Source organism: Gasterosteus aculeatus, chromosome X (genome assembly GCF_964276395.1).
Source record: "Gasterosteus aculeatus chromosome X, fGasAcu3.hap1.1, whole genome shotgun sequence".
NCBI lineage: Eukaryota > Metazoa > Chordata > Actinopteri > Perciformes > Gasterosteidae > Gasterosteus > Gasterosteus aculeatus.
In genome coordinates, this window is record NC_135698.1 from 1,752,376 (window position 1) to 1,777,228 (window position 24,853).

Consider the following 24,853-nt stretch of genomic DNA (forward strand, 5'->3'; position numbering starts at 1 on the left):
TAACGCTACGTCTTCTTTTAGATTTGGAAAGCCACAAACACGCATACAACGTAGTCAAACGCATACATGGATAAGTTGGATGTTTTTTTTTTGTTACTCTGAAATACGACATGGACGCTTTTGTAATTAAAGGTTGACGAAGGAGCAATTAAATTTCTTTTCCATTTTACGCATTTATTCTGAAGGAATAATCTTTCGGCTTCCCGTTTCATTAGTTCTGTCGCCGTTGCTGCGGAGTGACAGCAGCAGACAGCCAATAGAAACGTCGCCCTGAGCGTTATTTATTCATGATGGAAGGGGCGGGACTCTTGGACGCATTACGGATCCGCTTATTACCCGCTCAGGTTGCCTCACTGTGCGGCCTCCATTAGTGGATGCAGCTGCCCGCTATTACTGTAGTTCTCATATTCTGCAGGCTTTATTAACCGAAACAGAGAGACATTAAAACGCTCCGTTTCTGAATCACCTTTATAAATGTGTCTTTTCCTTCAGTCAAAACCAAAGAATCGCAGAACAACCGTTATAAATACACGAAGGAAAGTGAGGCTGTGATGTTGAAATGAGAAAATACTCCCCCAAGAGAGCTTGAGACAAGATGTCTGTCCCTCCATCGCAGACAAACGCGTCTGATTTCCCTTCACAAAATCACTAAACAACACGTCGAGAAACTCTTTCTTCTTGGGTCCACAAAACTGCACTGACTTCAACCGCAGAAGTGGTCAAATACGATGAATAAATCATTTGCTCGCCTCTGCTGTGGTGAGACCTTAATATCGAAGGAGGCCGGACAATAGGACACGATTTGAGATTATTATAGTCCCTGCATTTCGATTGACAAGTAACGGTAAATATTCATACTTCATCTTGGTGAAACGTGGTGAAAAACAGAGCCAGAATTAAAAAACAAAGCAATTATATTCTTTAAAAAAAACAACCAGTTGTTGCTTTTAGTATATGGGATGATTTTATTTTAAATATTTATTGCTCAACTAAATTTAAGATAAAGGGATGCCAGTATGTTTTAGTTCTATCCTAAAAGTTTTCAGCGATCGTGTGAAATGCAATGATCTTTTTTGACATGATTTTTTATTTTGTCCCGTGCACAATGGAGGGAAAACACTTCACTTTTAAGGTTTTTGGACGTGTTTAAAAATAGCCGTTACTGAAAATAATCGTTGCTGCTATAGTGGTGATATATTGTAACAGAGCCGAACGCGGCGAGCAGCTTTCACACAACAGCACGAGGCCGAAGCAGCACTGGGGGGGGGGTGTTTGTTGTTAGATTTTATTGCAGTTGAACTTTACTTAGCGTACAAAACCAAGGCAGATTGCAAGCGCCCGTGAGAAGTGAAAGAGGCGGGACTTCCTTTTCGGGCTCGCTTAAAATCGCCATCATCGCGCTGCGTCGGTAACGAAAGAAGAACAAAAATAAAAAAATGGTTGTGGCCTTGAGCCTCCGGCCCGATACGTTCACAGTGCCGCCGCCGCCCTCGCACCTCGTCCGGCCGCCCGCGGGCCTCACAAGCATATAACAATATAATAAACACACACTAAAATTCTGTCTCTTGAATGCAATTTAGGACACAAACAAGAAGGCGACCGCGGGGGGGGGGGGTGGTTTAAGCGTCTCTAGCTCCTCGCTAAAAAAGCAGCCACAGCAAAAGCTTCATAGATAGATAGCAGAGCATCCATTGTGTCCTCACTGGTGTGTCACCATTAAAACCCTTAAAGAACTCCTCGTTCTGGTTAAGGAGAGGGTGTGTGTGTGTGTGTGTGCGTATTTAAAGAGCTTGATGGTGCAACACAGTGTAGCACGGGAGCAAAGTGCGCGTGCGCGCAAGCATGTGCCAACCCCGTGATTAGGGAGGAGGGTGACACTGGGGGTGACACTGAGGGTGAGGCCGAGGGCAAGTCTGGAGGTGTGACTGGCGTTGCAGTTGCGGCCTCTGGGGGGCGGCCTCCCTCTTGGGGGTGTTGTTGAGGACGTCCAGACTGCGGCGGCTGGAGGAAATGACGTCGGCGACGAACTTGGTGCATTCGGCGCAGACGTCGCGCAGCGTGCAGCCGTGTGTGTACAGGTGGGGGAACTCCTCCTCCACGGAGCGGCGGGACAGGCTGCGCAGGGACCTGCAGAGGGGAATGAATACAGATGCGAATACAGATGCTGTGCCGACGTCTGCAACAAATCAAATCATCCAAATTCATCCGTTTCAATGCAACCTGAGAAAAAAAGGGAAATAAAAAAGTCTGAATATTTCTGCCTCTTCGGTTTTCAAATCCGTCTTCAGATATTATGGAAGCGCTAATACTGAATCACAAAAAGGATATTTTTGCTACTTAACTATATGAAAATATATGACATAAAATGTTCTCTCGGGCATAGATTATATTCCCTCATATTTCTCAATTGACTGCTCCATAATATACAATAATACTAATATATAATATTAATTATAATTTACTGTGAAAAAATGAAATATTAGGAATCCAACGTTTTGTCAAGTTTGCCCACTTGTTCACCAAGAGGATTAATGTGAGATATCTAACTAATTAACAGCAAAGGAAGTGAGGAAGAACGAAGCCGTACTTTATCTTGTTTGCCTTTAATCTAATTTAACACGACACACAATAAAATTGTGTGAGAACAAAAAAAAGACCAGTAAAGATTAAGGTAATCTTTACTGATATAAAACCTACTATTCCAGTCTCTCCCCCGTCCGTCTTCGCACAGGCACAAGGAGTGAGGGTATTGACGACAGCTGGGTGACTGTTACATCATGGCCGCTTAGAGGCCACGGCGCTGATTGTGTAACACCAGCATGGGTCGGGGGGTCGGGGGGTCGAGGGGGTTGATTGGATTGAGGGTAAATGGTTAAGCGGCCGTTTCTGCTCAGTTTCTGCTCAGTTTCAGCTCCTCATGAACCCTTGTTACACGTTGCATTCGTCACCAGCTTTGTTCTCATATTGTTTCACTTAGAATTCTATAATGGCCTTAAGGTACGACGTTATCCACATTATTCATTAAGCATAAAGCAGCAATTACACTCGTAGAATTACTGCTCGTCTTTGTAAACCAAAAAGTTTACCTCTACATGTGGACGCACGGTCGTGACTTCATACATTTGTCAGCATTGGAAACCTGTTCTGTCAGATCGCAGTGACCTTTTGACCCTCAAAGATGACGTTGGTCGAAGTTGAAAGGTATTTACTCAAACCGCCGATGAAACGTCGCGTTCACAAGGATTGAGCGGATGGCCGGCGGGGAACACAATTATCTCTGGCACAGCATTTTGTTTTACGTTTTTTTTCTTTTATCACACCACATCCAAAGATTAAACTCGGGCCACGACCTGTGACCTCTTGAACTGGGACGTGGTTCAAATCAATTCAGGGTCTGGACAGTATCCAAAGTCATTTTACAAAGCGTGTTGGTCTAGGTGTAAACAAAGTGTTCTCTTTCTAATCATGCATGACAATGTTATCTTCCCCCTGGTGGGGAGGTGACCAATATAGAACAACGTTGTTCTTTTCCATCTCCTTCAATCATGGACAACAATTCAAAATCAGACAAAATCGTGTCTTTTCGGCTCTTCGGTGCAATCTTTGCATTCTCAGTCAGCTTGTATGAATGCATGAGCAGTCGTCTCTACAGGTGAAGCCAAACTCACTTATAGACTTGGCTCTTGTGTCCGTGGCTCCTCGGAGTGCTGTGGAAGCCAACGGTGTACACAGGAATGTGGGACACCTTCTTCGAGGGGATCTTCATCTGGACCAAAGGAAGACGAACCGGAGGAAAATAACGACAGTACTTACACACGTACACAACAAAAGTGTCTTTCAAAGACACGTCCTTCAGAACCACACATCCCACAAGGCAACAAATACAAACCGGCAACAGGACAACAGAAGACATGATGGCATCACTCACATATTGTGTAACGGTGGAGGGGATAGATGATGATTTGCAATAACAGTCAAAAGTTTGGACAGATTTTCTCATTCAATGAGAAGGTGTATCCAAACTTATGACTGGTACTCTACAGGTCACGATGCATAGTATTTGGATGAAGTCCTTTAATTACTTAAAATGTAAATATATATATAATGATTTGAAATTTCAACCGTATACTCCTTTTGGCTACCAAACGCTGAGGCCTGGTTGAAAACCAAGTTTAACAACTTTACTAAGTGTTGAGTGTGGCCATCTATAACACTATAAGTTCTTAAAGTTACCTTTGCACTGCAGGAGCCACAGACAGCTCTGTAAGAGAAAGGTAAAATGAATCAATGCACATACAGGTTCTTGCTAGCTTGGATCATATAATGGGAGCGAGAAATATGTCCAGTATGGAGCTTCTCTGTCTGTCTCTAACCCCTTGAGCAGCTTGAGGTGTGTTTCTTGTTTGTCTTTGATTCTAGATTAGATCATGGAGAAGACATTTAAACTGTACTCCGTACAACCAGTTGTTAATCTGATAGTCATCTCTTCTGACAGGTCTCTTCCCCGGCAAGACAGATAGCTGGTCTAATGCTGAAATGACAGGATGACATGAATGAATTAATACCACAGCTTCGTGTTTGCTTTAATCTAGCAGATGTGTACCTCAAGCAGCAGCTCAGTCCATCAACGTATACCTTTTCAAACTCCACCAAGGAACTTAACTTCATTAAGTTCATTCTGAACTAAAAGTAAGACGATTTTGGACTCCTTGTTAGAACGTTCGTTAGTTAAAAAGACCCTATGAAAAAGCAAAAGGGAAGGAGCTACCCTGGCCCCCATTTGGAGCCAGGCCCAGACGGCGGGCCCAACAGCGAGCGTCTGGTGGCCGGGCTTGCCGTGGACGCCAACGGCACAGCCCGAAGAAGTGATGCGCTACCTGTGGGGAAAACTGTAGCGCTGCTACAAGGGTGGCAGTGACAGTGGGGGGTCTAGAAGGAACAGGCCTGGACGGAAGATGCTGGCTCAGGGGACGTGGAACGTAACCTCTCTGGGGGGGAAGGAGCCGGAGCTTGTGCGGGAGGTGGAGCGTTATCAGTTGGATCTGGTGGGGCTTACCAGAGCCTCGGCTCTGGAACCACACTCCTGGGTAGGGGATGGACTCTATTCTACTCTGGAGTGGCCCATGGTGTGAGGCGCCAGGCGGGTGTGAGGATACTCACAAGTCCCCGGCTGAGTGCTGCTACATTGGAGTTTACCCCGGTGGACAAAAGGGTCGCCTCCCTACGCCTTCGGGTTGTGGGGGGGAAAACTCTGTCTGTGCATATGAACCAAACAGCAGCTGGGAATATTCAGCCTATTTGAACAACCTGAATGGAGTCCTGCATGGGGCAATGCGCAAGCAGGCGTAAAGCGCAAGTCACTGTGAAAATTCGAGAGCGCAAATCGAGTTGATACGGCCGCGTAAATCAAACACCCGCAAGCAAATCTCCGTCTCGCGCGAGCAAAAGTTTGTCTCGCGTGAGGTATTTGCTCACTTGCGGAACGTGAACTTCGTTGCTCGCGAGGAGAATCTCTGCTTGCGCTCGAAGGTGTTTTCTACGCGCTCGCTGTTGTTCTTTTTAACAGTAAGGGGGCGGAGCCAGCCAGCATGTTATCTTCATCTGATTGCTTAGAAACCCCGTCTTTGGATTGGCCGGGGTGATGCATTCACACAACTATAGAAGCCCAAAACACAAACGACACCTCTCTGTAACCGTAGTGGACCGTAAATGACAACCAGCTACAACCATCATTTACCATGGTCAGAGCTCCCACCACCAACGACGGGGTCTCCTTTACCACAAACTGGAGACAGGGCATTCGGCACGATGTTCCTTGACCCAGGATGGTAAGTGATGGAAAAATTGAAACGGCCAAAAACAGCCGCTAAACGGCTAAATAATTCAGCCGTTTAGCTGACTGGATGTAGGCAAGATTCTTGTGTTCCGTTCACACAATGAAAGGGATCTCCAGCCAATGTCTCCACTCCTCCAGAGCCAACTTCACTGCCAGAGGTTCCCGGTTACCGATCATAGTTGGTCTGGTCTGAAGACAGGCGTCGAGAAAAACCCCCACATGGGTGCAATTTTTGACCATGGCCAGAGTGTTGGGAGAGAACACCACCCACCTCACTGTCAGACGCATCAACCCTTAACCAAAAACTGTAGAGAAGAGTCCGGTTGCACCAGAATGGGTCTTTCAATTAGCTCGATCTGCTTCAGAGGACCACCGGAAAGGAACCGCAGGAGATATGAGTCTGGTCAAAAGAGCAGCAACTCTACTGTAGTCCCGGATAAAATGGCGATAGAAGTTGCCGAAATCATGGAACAGTTGCAACAGCTTCCTGGAGCAGGGCTCGGGCCAACTCACATTTCTCGGCTTTTACGAACAGTTTGTTATCCAGAAGCCTCTGGAGTACCTGGCGGACATGAAGGTGATGTGAGATCAAGGGAAAAAATCAAAATGTCAACCTGTCAAACCTGTTCAAAAAATCTCTCAAAACATCGTTCAACAACGCTTGGAAAACTGCAGGAGCGTTGGTCAGTCCGAAAGGCATTACCAGGTATTCGAAGTAGCCCAGTGGTGTAGTAAACACCGTCTACCATTTGTCTCCATCACAAATTTGTACCAGGTGATATTCGTTCCTTAGGTCCAGCTTGCTGAAAATGGTGGCTCCCCGAAGGGGTTCGAAAGCGGAACTGATTAGCGGCAGAGTACTAACAGTTATGTTGTTCAAGCCCCGAAAAACAATACACGGGCGGAGAGTCTTATCCTTCGTAGTAAAAAAAAACCCTGCCCCCAGAGGTGAGGAAGATGCTCTGATAATGCCAGCAGCCAGTGAGTCATTAATGTACATCTCCATTGCCTCTCTCTCAGGTTGTGACAGGTAATACAAGCGACTTGAGGGAAAAGTGGAACCTGGTAGAGGAGATGCTGAAATGGGTGTTGGGGGGGCTGTCTTGGATGACACGGCTCTTAAACACTGCGTAGAAGTCTGGGACAGTGGCAAAAAACTGACAGACCGGGGTGGTGGTACCTCTCTTCAAAAAGGGGGACCAGAGAGTGTGTGCCAATTACAGGGACATCACACTACTCAGCCTCCCTGGTAAAGTCTACTCCAAGGTGCTGGAAAGGAGGGTTCGGCCGATAGTCAAACCAAGGATTGAAGAGGAACAATGCGGTTTTTGTCCTGGTCGTGGAACGACGGACCAGCTCTTTACTGTTTCAAGGATCATGGAGGGGGCCTGGGAGTATGCTCATCCAGTCTACATGTGTTTTGTGGACCTGGACAAGGTGTATGACCGGCTCCCCAAAGAGATCATGTGGGAGGTTCTGCGGGATCTTGTTTGGGTTTTTTATGGATAGGATATCAAGGCGTCGTCGGGGGGAGGAGGGTCTACAGTTTGGGGGATTGCGGATTTTATCGCTGCTTTTTGCAGATGATGTGGTCCTGATGGCATCTTCTGTCTGTGACCTCCAACTGCCACTGGAGCAGTTTGCAGCCAAGAGTGAAGCGGTTGAGATGAGGATCAGCACCTCTAAATCTGAGGCCATGGTTCTCAGCAGGAAACCAATGGATTTCCCACTGCGGGTGGGGAATGGGTCCTTACCCCAAGTGAGTTCAAGTACCTCAGGGTCTTGTTCACGAGTGGAGGGAAGATGGAGTGTGAGTTTGGCCGGAGAATCAGAGCAGCGGGGGCGGGATTGCACTCGCTTTACCGCACCGGTGTGACAAAAAGAGAGCTGAGCCGAAAGGCAAAGCTCTCGATCTACCGGTCCATCACCTCTCCGTGATCACCTATGGTCATGAAGCCATCCTTCGTGGTTATACAACCATGAAGGATGACCGAAAGAACTAGGTCACGGGTAGAAGTGGCCGAAATGGGTTTCCCTTAGAGATGGAGAAGCTTGGATTAGAGACGCTGCTCCTTTGTGCCAGTTGAGGTGGTTTGGGGATCTGGTAAGGATGCCCAATGCTGGGAAGAGGTCCCAGGGAAGGTCCAAAAGTAGGTAGAGAGATTATATCTCTGCACCGGCCTGGGAACTCCTAGGGTTCCCCCATTCAGAGCTAGTAGATGTGGCTCGGGAAAGGGAGGTTAGGGGTCCCCTGCTGGAGCTGTTGCCCCCGGGACCCGACCTCAAATAAGCGGAAGAAGATGGATGGACCTTCACGTTATCTACAGAAAATATATTGAGCAGTTCATAAAAAAATAAAATATAACATCAGGCTCATGCTCTAGTATCGCATTGTATCTCGGGAAAAACAGCATGCGGCATTTAAGGATGAATGTGGAATAAACATTTCAGAAAACGGGAGGGATGTCAGTCTTGATACCTTTTACACAGTAAGCAGGTAGATGGCCATGAGAAGATAGGGAATTTCACCTTGCAGCAGCAGCAAACCTGAGAAACATGCACACACACACACACACACACGCACACACACACACACTGAGTACCTCTTCCGTAAACACAGGAAAGTGGGAAGAATCGATTAGCTAAGTTCCACGCCGGTACCTTGCCTCGCTTCAGGTTATTGTAAAGCTCTTTGTTCGGAAGAAACTTCTCCATCTCCGCTTTGACCAGAACTCGGCGCACGTTGATGACCTCATCCACCGTCAAAGCGAGACTCTCCACCGGGTGACTAAACTCCTCCTGAAGAGGAGAGGAGACCCAGCAGTTTTAGTTGACTCTATATTGTCAAATTCATTTAATTTTGGGGTGAAGAATTCCTTCGAGGCATTTAAAGAAAAATACTCTTTATTATTTCCATTTCTATGACCTAAAGCTCCAGAGCGGCTTCTAAATAGACCTCCCACCAAGGTAATTTGCTGAAGTTTCATAATTCATGACATCAATCTGTCATACATAAAATATTGGACGTATGATATTATTACAACGACAGACTTGTTTCAATGAGTTTCCAGTGCGCTGTCCTTACCAGTGAGGGAGTTGATTCTAACTCACCATCAACTGGTGCTTGTCTCCAGCTCTGGAGCCGGACGGCGTGTCCGACCTCTCCGTGGTCTCGTCAACCGAGCTCAGAGACAGGCGGGCCGGGGAGGACGGCACCCAGCCCTGAACCGGGTAAGAGGCTTGGGGAAGAGGAAGGGGAGGAAGAAAGGTTCATATTCTCCCCGTGCTTATGCATCCAAGTTACTAATGAGGACAGCCATTGGCTGCGATGTAATCCCAATACATTGTCAACGGACGCCCGCTACATGAGCCTGTTTGTGGTTCGGAATCAGCTGGATTCAGGTTACAAAAAGTGTACGACAACATTACGGAGCGAGTCTCACTCAAGGAATCCGGCGAGGTGTAAAAGACAGCGGTGATTTCTACAACGTGGTTGAGGTCTCTGAAGTCGATTTGAAGGAGTGGATTTATTTGATTGTTTATTATAAACCTTCTGTATGCATTATAGAAATAACCCCATAAAGAAATTAAACCATTATATTCATCGTTTGTTTTTGTGCCATGTGACTTTTTGCCAGAAGACAACGGTAAATAGGTGAGTTAGATTATGAGAGATGAGTGCAGGTGTCAAAGTTTGTTGTGTTGGACAACAAGTGTAGCTCAGCCAAAGTAACTTCATGGTTTAGCTTATTAAGACAATGGGAATGCAACAGACAGCCCGTGTGAACGTTTATCAAAGATATTTATTGGTCCTTAGGTTCACCCTGTAGTCAGGTACTTCAAATAACACCCCGAGTCCGCCCTTGACGAGGGAACCAGCCCTCATGTGGACGTACATCGAGGAGTTGCCGCGGGGGATAACATCTTCTGCCACCTTCTCCAATATTGGAACAATTTCGACAGCGGTTGTGCCCATTGTTCACGAGGCGACACGTAGCAAAACAAAGCTATCCCCCAACGGCCAAATCAAATGGGGACATCATCAGACAGTAAGTGAGACACAGCCACAAATCCCAGTCTAACAAGTCCATGAATTACACATCAGCCTCGTTCATTCAGCTCCGTCTCAGATCTCTGGCCTTCGTTTAGAGAGCTGGACGATCGACTCTGCTTCCGTGAATTATTCATCTGATTCCAGTGGAGTGATTCGGCCCATGCTGCTACATCTGTAACTTAGATCCCAGCTCAGTGGTTACTGTTAAAAAAGGAACTCACAGGAGGCTCAGTCAGTCGATGCTGGGAGGGGGTTAAATGCACGTGGCTGAATCTGGGTGCCTCTTTGTTCCTGCAAATGGAAGCTGTCAATTTGGCTCTAATGGAAAGTGAACCGGCTGAAAGAGGCCAGTAAAACGTCATCAGTTTGTCTACTTTGGATCAGCTGCAGAAGACACCGTGTTCTCAAGTGGACTCTGAACAGCCAGAGTGCTGTTCCAATTCCGAAGTCCGCATCTCGCCAAGAACGGTCATAATACCCGGATGTGACTCGCCCCGCACATTTTACCGAGAATCTAACTACCCAGATAAAATGGGCGGGTGTGTTAGTTCACCTATCTAACTGTAGCATGTTAATCACCGATGATGTCACCTATCTTACGGTATGTAGCCTCATTGATCACTATATTATATAGAAAAAGTACTATGAGTTTAATCACTATTGATGTAGAGACACAAATGAGGTTCAGGTTTAATTTAATTTATAGTGATGTTTGTGCATTCAACTGTACGAGGGCCACTACACTGGTTATCAGTTTCTTAATGTTTGAGTAACAAGAAGACAAACGGTAGGTGTGCACTTGGAATGTGCTACTGTCCAGTAAAATATGAATTTATTTAATTATTGTTACCGTATCCAACCTCCTCTTACTTTATGAAACCTTTATAAAACTAATGCAGTGTGATACAACAGCCCTGAATTCAATGTTCACCTCAGTTACGTTTTATGTGTTTCTTCCATCCAATATGAATACAAATGAGTTATACAGCTGTCAGTGTAAACCATTAAAGTTCAGCAACACCACAAACTACAGCTGCTCCTCTTTATCTTCTTTAGAAAGATGTTCGACTGTATAACAACTCTGAACTGATCCATTGAGATCCATCCATCCATCCATTGTCAAACCGCTTATCCTGCACACAGGGTCGCGGGGGGGCTGGAGTCCATCCCAGCTAACTTCGGGCGATAGACAGGGTACACCCTGGATTGGTCGCCAGCCAATCGCAGGGCTACACAGAGACACACAACCATTCACACTCACATTCACACATCTACGGGCAATTTAAAGTCCCCAATTAACCTGATCCCCAGAGCATGTCTTTGGACTGTGGGAGGAAACCGGAGAACCCGGAGAGAACCCACGCAGACACAGGGAGAACATGCAGACTCCACACAGAAAGGCCACTGGGTGGAATCGAACCCAGGACCTTCTTGCTGTGAGGCAACGGTGCTGACCACCACGCCACCGTGCCGCCCATCCATTGAGATATTTTGCCTAATTATTTTATGTCTGAGATTATATATATATATATTTACTCTGATGCTCCCAAGTCTATGCTTGCAAGTCCGTTCTCGCCGTCTTAATTATTGAGAAAGGGCCAGAGTTAAGCTGGAGAGCCCCCTGTTGGCAGAGTCATGTAGTGCATAATACATTAGATAAGACTCCATTATTGTCTAAGGATTGTGGATGGGTCACTGACCGCATCTACCGCACAAAGACACTAGAGCCCTTTTAAAGAAAACACAAAAAGATTACAACAAGACTCAACAACATCAAAAAGACTCAAACCAACTGTAAAGAGACACAAAACAACTTTGAACAGATTCAAATTAACTACAAAGAGACTCTAACTAACTACAAAGAGACACAAAACCACTTAAAACACATTCAAATTAACTACAAAGAGACACAAAACAACTTCAAACACATTCAAACTAACTACAAAGGGACACAAAACAACTTCAAACACATTCAAACTATCTACGAAGAGACACAAAACAACTTCAAACACATTCAAACTAACTACAAAGGGACTAACTACAAGGAGACACAAAACAACTTCAAACCCATTCAAACTAACTACAAAGAGACTACTACAAAGAGACACAAAACAACTGCAAACACATTCAAACTAACTACAAAGAGACTAACTACAAGGAGACACAAAACAACTTCAAACCCATTCAAACTAACTACAAAGAGACTACTACAAAGAGACACAAAACAACTGCAAACACATTCAAACTAACTACAAAGAGACTAACTACAAGGAGACACAAAACAACTTCAAACCCATTCAAACTAACTACAAAGAGACTAACTACAAGGAGACACAAAACAACTTCAAACACATTCAAACTAACTACAAAGAGACTACTACAAGGAGACACAAAACAACTTCAAACACATTCAAACTAACTACAAAGAGACTACTACAAAGAGACACAAAACAACTTCTAACACATTCACACTAACTACAAAGAGACACAAAACAACTTCTAACACATTCACACTAACTACAAAGAGACACAAAACAACTTCAAACACATTCAAATTAACTACAAAGAGACACAAAACAACTTCAAACACATTCAAACTAACTACAAAGAGACACAAAACAACTTCAAACACATTCAAACTAACTACAAAGAGACTAACTTCAAAGAGACACAAAACAACTTCAAACACATTCAAACTAACTACAAAGGGACTAACTACAAAGAGACACAAAACAACTTCAAACACATTCAAACTAACTACAAAGAGACTACTACAAAGAGACACAAAACAACTTCAAACACATTCAAACTAACTACAAAGAGACTAACTACAAAGAGACACAAAACAACTTCAAACACATTCAAACTAACTACAAAGAGACACAAAACAACTTCAAACACATTCAAATTAACTACAAAGAGACACAAAACAACTTCAAACAGATCTAAATTAACTACAAAGAGACACAAAAGAACCTCAAGCAGATTCAAACCAACTACAAAGAGCCACAAAAGAACAGATTCAAACTAACTACAATTACACTTTAACTACAAAGAGACACAAAACTACTTCGAACAGACTTAAACTAATGGACTCTAACTAACTACAAAGAGACACAAAACAACCTCAAGCAGATTGCAACCAACTACAAAGAGAAACTAAACTACTAGATTCAAACGGACAACAAAATGGAGAAAATGGAACAAAATGACAATACAATACGGAGACAAAAATAATTACACGAATACTAAAACAACTACAACAAGACACAAAACTCCAACAAAAAGAGAGAAAACAGCCATGAGGTCTGTGTTGTCGGGGCCTTTTAAGGTCTGTGGGCCCGTAGTCCCCTAATGTGTGGCGTGCACGGCACGCAGCTGGCAGGGTTGGCTTGCAGACTGAGAATGGATTCGAGTCGAGCTTCCGGGCTGCTAATGCACAAACCCTGGCCATGGAACAGACAACATGCTCCCTGTGGTTACGTGCGGCACACATTCCAAACCCATTAGCCTCCACCGTCCTTCACTCAGTTAGACTTCATCAGCACATCTTTAGATGTGACTAGAATCCCTAACAACAGCTTCACGGCAGATGTAATCACTTTCAACCCCCCGTCAGCAAGAACTCTAGGACCACTGGTTCAGCTCTTATTTCAGCGAGGTAGCAGTAATTTAATAAGGTTAGTGCTCAAGGTATAACCGAGGAGATTGGAAGCAGTGGGGACACCATGTTCCTACAACAACAAAGGCAATTTGGGTCATTAAAGGTCGAAAAACCGTTACTTTTAATGGAATAGATACACAGTTACAAGCGGAATGGAAACCATCAAAGTAGTTTCCAACTGCTCCGCCTGGAGGCCCTTTATAAAGGGGAATTATGTCAGTAGTCGCTGTATTGATGAGCTAAGTGCACAGTTTCACGGTTTGATTTCAGTTTGGCACAACGATATTAAATTCAACATCATGACCATCGAGTTTCTATTTCAATACGTTTGTCTATTTGCCACTGTAGATTTCTCATTCACAAAAAGTTACCATTAGATGACCATTTGCATATTTTAATACAACAGAAGTCATTTTCTTAATGTAATGAGCTGGAGACGTTTTGCGGTGATATCTATTTCATATTTCTATTCATCAGTACTATCTTTAAATGTGTACAATATTACAAAACATAACTTGAAACAATTTTTTAAAATATTCACTACAACACCAAATGTGCTACTTTTATTCCTATCTATACACGATATTTTTATAGAGAAGTCTATTCATACAAAATTATGATTCATACGTACATATTTTTTTATCTTCTGCTCTATGAAGTGATACAAAGAAATGTGTAACTTCCAAACCAAACAATCGACTCTAAAGAAAACGATGTGGCGATTTGAGTAGCTACGTTTCACGGAGAGAACATTAAGTGACCTCAAGTGGGAGCTAAACATCAGCTCCATCACCAAGAAGGCTCAGCAGAGGTTGTTCTTCCTGAGGCAGCTGAAGAAATTCAACCTGCCAAAGACGATGATGGTCCACTTCTACACGGCCATCATGGAGTCCATCCTCTGCTCCTCCATCACCGTCTGGTACGCTGCAGCCACAGCCAAGGGCAGGCTGCAGCGTGTCCTCCGCTCTGCAGAGAGGCTGATCGGCTGCAATCTGCCGTCCCTGCAGGACTTGTTCGCTTCCAGGTCTCTGAAGCGAGCTAAAAAGATGGTGGCCGACCCCTCTCACCCCGGACAAAACCTGTTTGTGCCCCTTCCATCTGGCAGGAGGCTGGAGGTCCATCAGGACTAAGACCTCCTGCCACACCAACAGTTTCTTCCCGTCGGCAGTTGGGCTCATCAACAGAGTCGGTCCCCCACTGACTGACTATAACATTCCACCGGTCACTCCCCTTCATACTGCACACGTCACTTTAACTGCAATTCATCACTTTGTACCTTGTTTGTTACTCGTTCGTTAGTGCACTTTATGCTTAAAATGTTTCTTTTAACGTTTTTAATATTTAAAATTTTTAACTTTATTCCCTTGTTTTATACTAACCCATAGCCTTATTCTACTAACCCATTGCATTAGCATTTCATTTTACTTTATTTTATTACTTACTGCTGTCTTGTCTGTCTACTGTCGCGCACCAACCGCCAAGACAAATTCCTTGTATGTTTGGCATATTTTGGCAAATAAATGTTTCCTGATTCCTGATTCCTGAAATATTAAATGACTTGTTGCTATTGGCCTTGAGCCCAGCCCTGGTTGCAGGGGGCGTTTTAACTCGATGTAGTCGGTTGCATTCAAATGCCCCGGGCGTGCATGACGGGGAGATGGAGCCCCAGCTTCATTTTGGTGGCGTGCTGCGCAGAGCTGGAACGGGATCCTGCAGGAGAACTTGTGTGCTTTGAGCAGCAACAGGGCCACCGTGTGTTCATCCATGGTGCACTGCGTGTTTCTCATCCGAAACACTTCTATTTTATACTGTAGAGTTAAATTCCTGATTCCTGATTAATTGATTGGTCTCACCCACTGTGGAGCTTTGTCGTTTTACTAATAATTATTTTCACTAATATTGGCATGTTCCTTTCGAAGCCCTTTGTAAACCCTCTTTTTAAAGTGGTCATTATAAATAAAGCTAATATTACTACTGACGCCTGAGCTGAAGCGCAGGGCGAGGTTTTTTTCCCCCTTGAATTCAAACCGTCTTCTCAATGAGCATCACCCGTTTTTATTTCCTTTGGTACTGAAATAATGTACCCATATTGTACTTGTGTACTGTAGACTAATAAATCCTCATAATTAACATATGAATGCTTGAGAGGGAGTCCAAGTGGACGTTTGTGCCATTTCATTTGGATTAGTTCATTCACAGAATCCTACTATGCTAGTGACTATTTCAGTGGCAAGTGTTGCTATGGCAACATGAGTTTTAAATGGCCATAACCCAGTAGTGACTTACTCATTGGTCATCAGTGAGGTCCCATTCAAAATGAGCGGACAGATCTCAAATAGTTTATCCAGACACTGTAAGTGAAGTGTAGGATCAGTCTACAGTCACACACTGACCTCTGTGATAAGGGGGCGGTCCGGCCCCAGTTAGCGTCCTGGACCGAGGCCTCTCCCCCCTCAGCCTGACCGGCCCCCCCAGCTGGGCCGCATCGGAGAGCGAGGGGAGCATCTCGGCGCGCAGCAGGGCCAGGTCGTGCTCCGAGAAGGAGCGGTCTCTTTTCAGAGGGGTGGGGGAGCTCTCCGTCCTCCTCAGCTCCCCGCAGTCTGGGGACTCCTCCTCCTGTGACGGAGGTCGGGGAGGGAAATAAAGAAAATGGTTAAGTGAAGGACAGAGGGCAACACACAATACTTCTAGAATATAACAGTATGCTGACACAAAACACGATTTTAAGGCCAAACCAAAAGAACAATGATAGAGAGGGAAATATTTTCTTTTACATTCAACTCAATTTTCCCAAAACACGCACAAGTGGCCGACTCCTCACGCCGCACCGCAGTCCGTCTCAGCTAAAGTCAGAGCAGACTGTCCCCCTCCGTCCAGACAGGAAGTCAATCGCACATCCCCGGACCAGCGTCCTACTGAAAACGGGTCCCAGTCGACAACTAGTGGCCTAGAAGACGCTTTAAGATCCCCATGCACATGAAATGAATATGCACGTGCCGTTTGTGGTCTCTTGGTGGTTGGTTGTTTTGTGTCCCTTTATAGTTGTTTTGTGTCTCTTTGTGGTTGTTTTGTGTCTCTTTGGGGTTGTTTTGTGTCTCTTTGTGGTTGGTTGTTTTGTGTCTCTTTGGGGTTGGTTGTTTTGTGTCTCTTTGTGGTTGGTGGTTTTGTGTCTCTTTGTGGTTGTTTTGTGTCTCTTTGTGGTTGTTTTGTGTCACTTTGTGGTTGGTTGTTTTGTGTCTCTTTGTGGTTGGTTGTTTGTCTCTTTTGTGGTTGTGATTGTTTTGTGTCTCTTTGTGGTTGGTTGTTTTGTGTCTCTTTGTGGTTGTGGTTGTTTTTTGTCTCTTTGTGGTTGTTTTGTGTCTCTTTGTGGTTGTTTTGTGTCTCTTTGTGGTTGGTTGTTTTGTGTCTCTTTGTGGTTGTTTTGTGTCTCTTTGTGGTTGTTTTTTGTCTCTTTGTGGTTGTTTTGTGTCTCTTTGTGGTTGTTTTGTGTCTCTTTGTGGTTGTGGTTGTTTTGTGTCTCTTTGTGGTTGTTTTGTGTCTCTTAGTGGTTGTTTTGTGTCTCTTAGTGGTTGTTTTGTGTCTCTTTGTGGTTGTGGTTGTTTTTTGTCTCTTTGTGGTTGTTTTGTGTCTCTTCGTGGTTGTTTTGTGTCTCTTTGTGGTTGTGGTTGTTTTGTGTATCTTTGTGGTTGTTTTGTGTCTCTTTGTGGTTGTCCTGGGTTTGTAGTTGTAATGGTATTTCTGTAGATGCTGAAGAATAAACTCTGAACTCTAAGAGACAACAAGGATTCCACAAAGAAGAACAGTGTCCCTCACCTCCGAGATGTTCATCTCCTCCATCTCGGCCAGAGTCGGGGCCTTGAGCAGGATGCGGGGGCGGGACGGCGGCCGGGGCTCCGACAGGGACAGGTCGATGCACGACGTGGATTTGACGTCACAAGGACACGTCTGTGCCAGGCAGGGCAGAGAGCCGAATGCTGAGGGGGGGGGGGACAGGAAGGTGGACCGTGGTCAGTCTGCCATGCCTCCGTCCCTAACTGCTGGTGGGCGCAGGATCGATTCTACCGACCAAATGCATTCGTGTTCATCAATTATTTGCATCTGGACTTGTTAAAATTCAGACTGTGGAGTCTTTACTAAAGGAAAACCGAATACGATCATGTTGCTCTGGGCATCACGAGGGTCAGCCTCGTCGTCGGTGAGGTTTTGGACGGTCAGTGACCGAATGGCTTTCTCCTGCCCGACATGTTCCTGACCGGCCTTAACCCGGTTCTGAAAGAAGCGCCGCCTTACGTCTGGAGCTGGGCGGCACCACCGGCCTCAGCTTCCTCTCCTGCTTGATCCCAGCCAGGACCTTTTCGTGAAGGGACTGCGGCTGCAGGGGCGGAGGGGGGAGGCAGCGCTCCGAGGCCTTACGGAGAGGGGAAAAACACAACGGAAGAAGGCAAATGGCATCATGACGCTGAGGGACAGGAGGACCAGAGGACCTCAACGCAGTTCTACCCAATCCCACAACAGACTAGTTCCCTGGAAGCTAACGTTGGCTTAATGACGTCCCGCATACGTAATACGTAGAAGCCAGTGTTCGACCTTTGGCTTTGGTTGTTAACCAACACTAGAACTACCGCGGCACATTTGTTAGCACTCACTGGTCTGAGAGGAGGTCTTGACCGGATGAAATCCAGTATCAATTCGTGGGCGTTTCTCTTCACTCGGGTGGGGATGTCCCCGTCCACCTGAGTACAAAAAAACAATCACACTTTCGTTATCCCTACAGGCCAAAGGTCCTCTCTCCTTCCTGGCATGGACGTGTTTACTGCTTCCATATCTGCACACTCGTATCACAGGTGGGGCTCCGTTGGTTGCTTTACACGGGGTCCGCTCTCTCACCATGACTTTGCGTAGCTGGAACTTGCGGGTGCGAATGTCCTGCATCAGCATCTCGAAGGGCGTGAAGCTGAACTCGGTGGGCAGCAGGTTGAACGGCTGCTCCTGGACCTTCTTCAGCTTCACTCCATGCCTGAGCTCCTTCATCAGCTGCACCCAGAGACGCGCCTGGGACGGACACAACAACAACAACAAACACACACACACACACACACACGGCGCCTTCTTGGGTCAAACCGCTGTCGCCTCGTCCTCGCTGTGACTTTGTGCTCTCGTTGCTCTCGTCTCACCCAGTCTGTGTGCTTCAGGGCGTCCAGCTCGGCCGTGGACTTGTCCTCCACACCTTCCTCTTTGGTAATCTTCTTCAGCATCTGTGCATCAAAAAGCATCAGTTAAGAATATATGTATATTTATATGTCATGAACGAGTGTTTCTCTGCAGCTTTAAAAAGCACGTTTCAAATCACTGCAAAGGCTTCCGTCCATCAATCGGTTGATGGTACCACTGGGGGGCGGAGGGGGCACCAAAGTCAGAAGATCATTCCTGCCTCTCTGTATTATCCGATCATTTCATTCAATCCTCAAAACAACAATTCAGAGTGCCAACTCTTTGGTTTTTGACGTTGCTTTAGTAAAGCAACAAGCTGCGCTCTCTGGTTTGCTCCTTTAAACGGGTCTTTAAGACAAGAACTCAAAGAGTTCTGTTTGATTCTATTCTTTCATGTATGTTCTAGATCTGATGACCTCGTCAGGAATTGATGTTGAGGTTGAACTGCCGTTGTATTTTCTAATTAGGGCCCTTGGTTCTTGGTTCGACGTACCTCCTTGGCGTCCCGGATCTTGGTGAGGAAGGTCCGCAGCTCCAGCGTCTCCACAAACAGAGCCCTGCAGACGGCCTGGTAGTGTTCCGGCGCCAGGCTGGGGTCGGCCAGCCGGGACGCGCACAGCGCCGTCACCTGGCGGAAGGTGGACACCGGCCTCACCGCTCCCTCCTCCTCCTCCTCCTCGTCCTCCTCGTCCTCCTCCTCGTCCTGGCCGCCGTACCCTTCGTCCGTGGTGAGCCTGCCGGCAGCGCGGACCTGCTCCCCGCCCTGCTCCCCTCCGGCCATGCGTTCGATGAGGCGCTCCAGCTGGGGGCTGAGCTCCCGCTCCTCGCTGTCATCCAGCCCCCAGTCCAGGGCGCGGTAGATCGCCACGCCCAGCGACTGGACCAGCTGGAGGAGATACACCGAGGGCATCAACAGCCTGCCCTTTAACGCCTCAATCCAGCCCAACACCTGCGGGCGTAAAACTGACACGGAACGACTGGTTTTGGACGACCCAAACGAAGGAACGCGTTCAACTCAGGTTGATTTAATGAAAAGATGGTGCAGCATGCACCAGGGTATATGGTATATAATGGTAATGGGACACACAAGACACACACAACAATGCTATTCTATTTCATTATCCCCAAAAATCCCAGAGGCGATGGACGCATCGGTGTCACTCCTCTCAGCGAGCGAGCCGGAGAGAACATTCTAGCCGTGTCTCAACGTCGCTGGGCTGCATCCTTGTAGCCTGCAGCCTTCAGCAGCCTTATATACCGTAAGTTATAAGTTATATTGCAATCTTAAGGGCGAGGAGATTCCATCAATGTTGGCAATAAAGTCCACAACAGCAAACACACTTATTAACTTGTATGTAAGGAGTTCTTCTTTCTCCCGGAGGGCCGCGTCCCTCGACCCGCGTTCGGAGGAGCCGACTGATCGGGACGGGCGACCCGCGGCCGAAGTGGCGTATGCGGTCGACAAAGGCGTCCTTGAGGACGCAGCCTAGCGACTCTTGAGACGCAGCCACAGACTCCACACAGGAAAGGACTTGGTTCTTTCTCACCTGACGCTCTGCAGCAGGTGGAGGTGGAGGTGGAGGTCCGTCGGTGTCGTCTGAGGAGACACACAACCAATAAGGGCCTGAGACACATCACATCTTACACAAAGTACAAATGTGGTCTTTTTAATTCCATTGAAAGGTTCATCATGACGTGTAGACAGCACAGAACATAACTATAGATAAAATGATATATATATATATATAGTGGTAGATTACAGGAAGAGGTGAGGGGGGTTGGTGATAGAGGGGAGGTCTTTTATGGACTTCCTGCCCAATGAGGAGCGGGTGGGAACAGTGTAGTAATTAATAGGAGGGTAACGATTCATTCAGTGAATCGATTCATCGATTTATATTCCTGCGATCCAACTGAATCGATCTGTGCTCCGCAAATCGGCATTCCAGACGACATATATCGATTACAAATCGATTGAATCGATACTTGGATACTGCACATTGGATTTAAGTACACAAGCGGTATGGATGCGTGTTTGTTTGTTTGTTTTTTAGCACTTAGACACGTTAAACGTTACTGATTCAGTCTGCCTGTCTGTGACGTCATCAGTACGCAGCGGCAGCCGCGCGAAACTCTGAACAACAACTAAACACCGCGTGGAGGAGACGACTGCGAGCGAGACATTTACAAACCAACTCATCGATCCAGTGGAAACATTTTGGCTTTTGCAAACACGGAGGTGTTCTAAATAAGTCGGTCGCTGTTTGTAGAATATGTAGAAGCCAAATAAAAAACCACGGAAACACGACGAATCTTTCCGGCCGTCTACTACGGCGCCGTGGGATTAAACAACGGCGACAGTCAGGACCTCTAGCAGCGTCACCGCTGCAGCAGCAGCAGCAGCAGGTAACTCAGCTCTGCAGACGCCTCAGGCCTCCAGCACCAAACATCACAGTAACAAGTTTATCTGTAAAGACGTGTGACCCTACAATGTGGTCTCTGTGAATTGATCCAAACATTGTGTAATTATTGTGTAATGTTTACATGGAAAATGGCACTTGATTCAAATAAAAGGTTAATACATTTGCCATTACTTGTTGTTTGCTTGTTTATAATATACATAATTAATTTAAACCTGATTTCCTTACAAGAAACAACAGGGATCTCAGAAACTTTGCCTGCACTGTCCAGTAAAGTTACTGAATCGATTTCAAGTCACTGAATCGAATCGAATCGTTCTAAATGAACCCAGATCGTCCATGAATCGAATCGGCAACCGTGAACCGCGATTCGAATCGAATCGTTGTTAAAATGAATCGTTACACCTCTAATAATTAAGGAGAGCATAAAAAGGGGAACCAACAACCCAACGGGGAGGAAGAAGAGGACAAACAGACAAGAACAAGTGAGACGTAGTTTCGGAAAGTAGAGAAAAGAGGATTTAATCAAGTGTAAGATTAACGGGATTGACCTGGACTGGTTGACTACCCCCCCAACCCCGCCCCCCGTGTACAGAACTGTTTGGGTGGAGGACCCGCTTGTTTATGACGTGGTAAAAGAAGATCTTTACATCTTTACCCCCCCCAACCGATGTCAGCAATGAGGCCTGAAATTCCTCCATCAGCAGGTCTCTGCAGAGTAGCAGGAGACAGATGGAGACATCAGAGAACAGGAGATGAAAGGAGAGAGTGAGGTCACATGGGGGGGGGGGGGGGGGGAGGCGGCCTCCTCCCCTGTCAACAGCCAGAACAGAGAAGCCACAAAGCGCCACTTTGTTCCCCCAGCGCGCGAACGCAACTGACACCGAAGGAGCGCCGAGGACTCCGTTAGGGGCGAGGAATCTGTCCCCCAGGAGACGAGATGTGGGGAAAACACAATAAGCCAGTTGGAGGCGTGGACGGGGAACGGGTGTTAGCGACATTAGCATCCTAATGACACCACATAGAAAAGGGAAGGGAACCAGTTAGCTGGCTGGTCTTAAGGCTCCGCGTCTCTATCTGGACTTTGACTTTGTGTTAGATCACCTCACCACGTGTGAAGCAGGGAGCTGTCGGAAGGACAGATAGAGGACACATCGGCTGGAGTATATTTAGAATACACGTTGCATCTGCAGTGAGGCATTTTTTTTTTACGAGGGACAATCCGATGTCCATTAGGCCCACTAAGGGCCTGCTGTCAGTCATCCACACTCACTTTAGCTTTTTAAAAGGAAAGGGGGGACGGAACTACACAAGTATTACGTTTCAAACCGCAGTACCTTTTCACACGACTTCGCCAGTAAAAGCAGAAGCCGTGTGCACATTTGTTGAAGCAGAGTAAGAGAGACGCGCCGTTATCTGAACTGAGCGGTTTACGGTTCACTAAAATGTTATCGATTACATCATCTCCCGGGTACTAGCGTCAACAGAAAGAATAAAAGTGAAGAGTACTGCAGCATGGTAGCCGCTCCCTACGTGCACTCTGCCCGTGCACGTGGCGCTGGCTTGGTTGGTTGGGAGTGCCAACAATAGCCACGATATCATTAAGGGAGACCTTCTGTGTACCCAGTTACGGTTTCAACACCGGGGACGCTATTTAAGTTGTTGTTCTATATACTATGTACTCTTGCAGGTGTCTCAAGGTTATAAAACCGGTGCTTGAGGTGAATATAGTTTATAGTAAATGTGGAATCTAACGTGGCACGCCTTCACGTGGCTCCCTACTAGTGGTTTCCTCTCCAGCCCGCCGGCCTTAAACTGGAATAGGGTGATATTTGGGATGAATCTGGCCCCTTCTGCCCTGCAAAGGGTCCTCTGGCCGGCAGACTTTTCCAGGGCCCCCCCTGTGGCCTTCACCTACAGCATGTCACTCAAAGAGACATGTAGCAACGAGGAAGAGACTCAAAATGAGCACAAAGTGACACAAAAAGACTACAAAAGTCACTACACAGTGACTATAACAACTTTGAGGTCAATGCAACTGCAACAACAAAGGGGACTTAGATAATATAGACTCAAAATGACAAAAGAGACATAGAACTTTTTACCAGTGAACACTTTAAAGTGTCCATAGTCCCACTGAGTAGAAGACCAGCCTGCCGGAGCCTCTCGATCTTTCTCACTGATCTATTTAATACTCAGGAGGAGTAAAAAAAAACCTCGAGCCTTCCATCCTGATGCTGATCTCCATCAGTGTACAAGTCATCCTTACTGGCATCAAGGGGGCGACGCGACGGCGGTGTCGGCTCAGCAGCGTCCATTACCCCGGGACCCAATAGGTCCGTCCCGCCCCGTGCAGATCTCCCTGTGGAACTCGGCTCATTTCGGTGGCGTTGCTGTTTGCGCAAAGTTTCCGGGAGACACGCGCGGGACTAAATAGAGTTCACCAATCCCCGGTGAACGCGGTTGCATTCGGCACCGGTGTGGCCAACGTAGTGGCACGTCGTTGGCCGCGGTGCGCGGTACACGCCGGGTCACCAGATGCCGCACCACTGGAACCAGGCGCTTCGCGTTTTTACCGATTCGGGGACACAACGCCGTTACGCCGAATCGAAAAGACGCTCTCGATATTTGGACCGATGTCGCTAGAAAAAGCACTTTTTCCTGGTTGGGTTCTGGCGAAGAGCGAAGTTAAGCGACCGATCCTACCGTCGCGCCGCCGCAGCGACACGGTTCCGTCCCTCTGCAGGAGGACGGAGGACGGGTCCTCCGCCCGGACGACTCCCCCGGCGGGCGGGCGGGGGCCCCCCCTCGCCCCGCCGCAGCACTGGTAGCACACCGCCCACGCCTGCTCCTCGTTGATGGGCTGCTCGTAGGACTTCAGCACCTCTTCCAGGGACAGTTCCCGGGGCTCGGACGGGTCGCGCGCCGCCTCCCCGCGTGCGGTGGGCGTCGTCCCACGCGGGCCCGCGTCACCGGCGCTTCTGTCGGTGGATCTGGCCATGGCCGCGACGGCGTGGGGCCCATTCTTCACCCCGTGGACACCGGGGCCATTTGTGTCGTCCACCGACTGCTGTCCGGCGCGGTCTTCCTCTGCGGTCCTCGCCGCGTCTGCCGCTCCTCTGACTGCGGCAGCGGAACCGCGTTACCGCGACGGCGCCGGACCCGCGGAGGTGGACGCAGCAGTTCCTGCTCAGGATTTTCAAAATAAAATGTCAAAATGAGACAAAAAAAAGGTAGGACTTATTTTAAAAGTGGTTACAAGCAGAGTGTTATGTATCTATATGTCTATGTATGTGTATGTGTATATTTATTTGCATATGTGAGAACGCAGTGGGAGATAAAGGAAGGTGTTCCTGCTGGTGTTAAGCCTCCGATGAAGAAGCAGCATGTCGGCGTCGTTGAGGGTCTTCTTGTCTTCTCCCTGTCTGCCTGTCTTGCATCCTTCTTCCAAAGATGTCCTTCTTCTTCTTCAAGTCCAGACAGATGTTTTCAAGGTCTGTGTTTTTGTCCGGCAACTGTTTGATCTTTGAGATCACTATTGGATTTCCGTTGGTCTTCTCATCCTCCATCTGTTGGAGTGTTCTGACTATCAGGTAGTTGTCCTCCGCTGGTGGTTGTTGGCCCGCTGCTTGTTCAACTCCTCGTCTACAGCAACGTTGTCAGAGTACGAT

The 24,853-nt window shown here is 46.9% G+C and overlaps 1 protein-coding gene across 1 annotated transcript; it reads right to left on the bottom strand.

Moving 5' to 3' along the window:
• Window positions 1–1,271: 1,271 nt before the first annotated feature.
• Window positions 1,272–24,334, bottom strand: LOC144383678 (protein spire homolog 2-like). The gene is made up of 15 exons (XM_078082195.1): window positions 23,889–24,334; window positions 20,313–20,362; window positions 19,259–19,651; window positions 18,729–18,809; window positions 18,442–18,606; window positions 18,201–18,287; window positions 17,845–17,962; window positions 17,368–17,528; window positions 15,948–16,170; window positions 8,948–9,075; window positions 8,498–8,635; window positions 8,316–8,383; window positions 4,234–4,261; window positions 3,669–3,766; window positions 1,272–2,127 (listed from the first exon to the last, which is right to left on the bottom strand). The coding sequence occupies exons 1-15, from the start codon at window positions 24,181–24,183 to the stop codon at window positions 1,860–1,862; spliced, it is 2,301 nt and encodes a 766-aa protein (XP_077938321.1). The 5' UTR covers window positions 24,184–24,334; the 3' UTR covers window positions 1,272–1,859.
• Between the last annotated feature and the right edge of the window lie 519 nt (window positions 24,335–24,853).

Bases quoted from the DNA above. Each gene is read 5' to 3' on its own strand.
- LOC144383678 (XM_078082195.1), bottom strand. From the start codon at position 24,183: ATGGCCAGATCCACCGACAGAAGCGCCGGTGACGCGGGCCCGCGTGGG. The intron at 20,363-23,888 runs GTAGGATCGGTC...GTGTCTCCTCAG, and splicing joins GTCGCTGCGGCGGCGCGACG to ACGACACCGACGGACCTCCA. The intron at 8,636-8,947 runs GTGAGTTAGAAT...TCTCCTCTTCAG, and splicing joins GAGACAAGCACCAGTTGATG to GAGGAGTTTAGTCACCCGGT.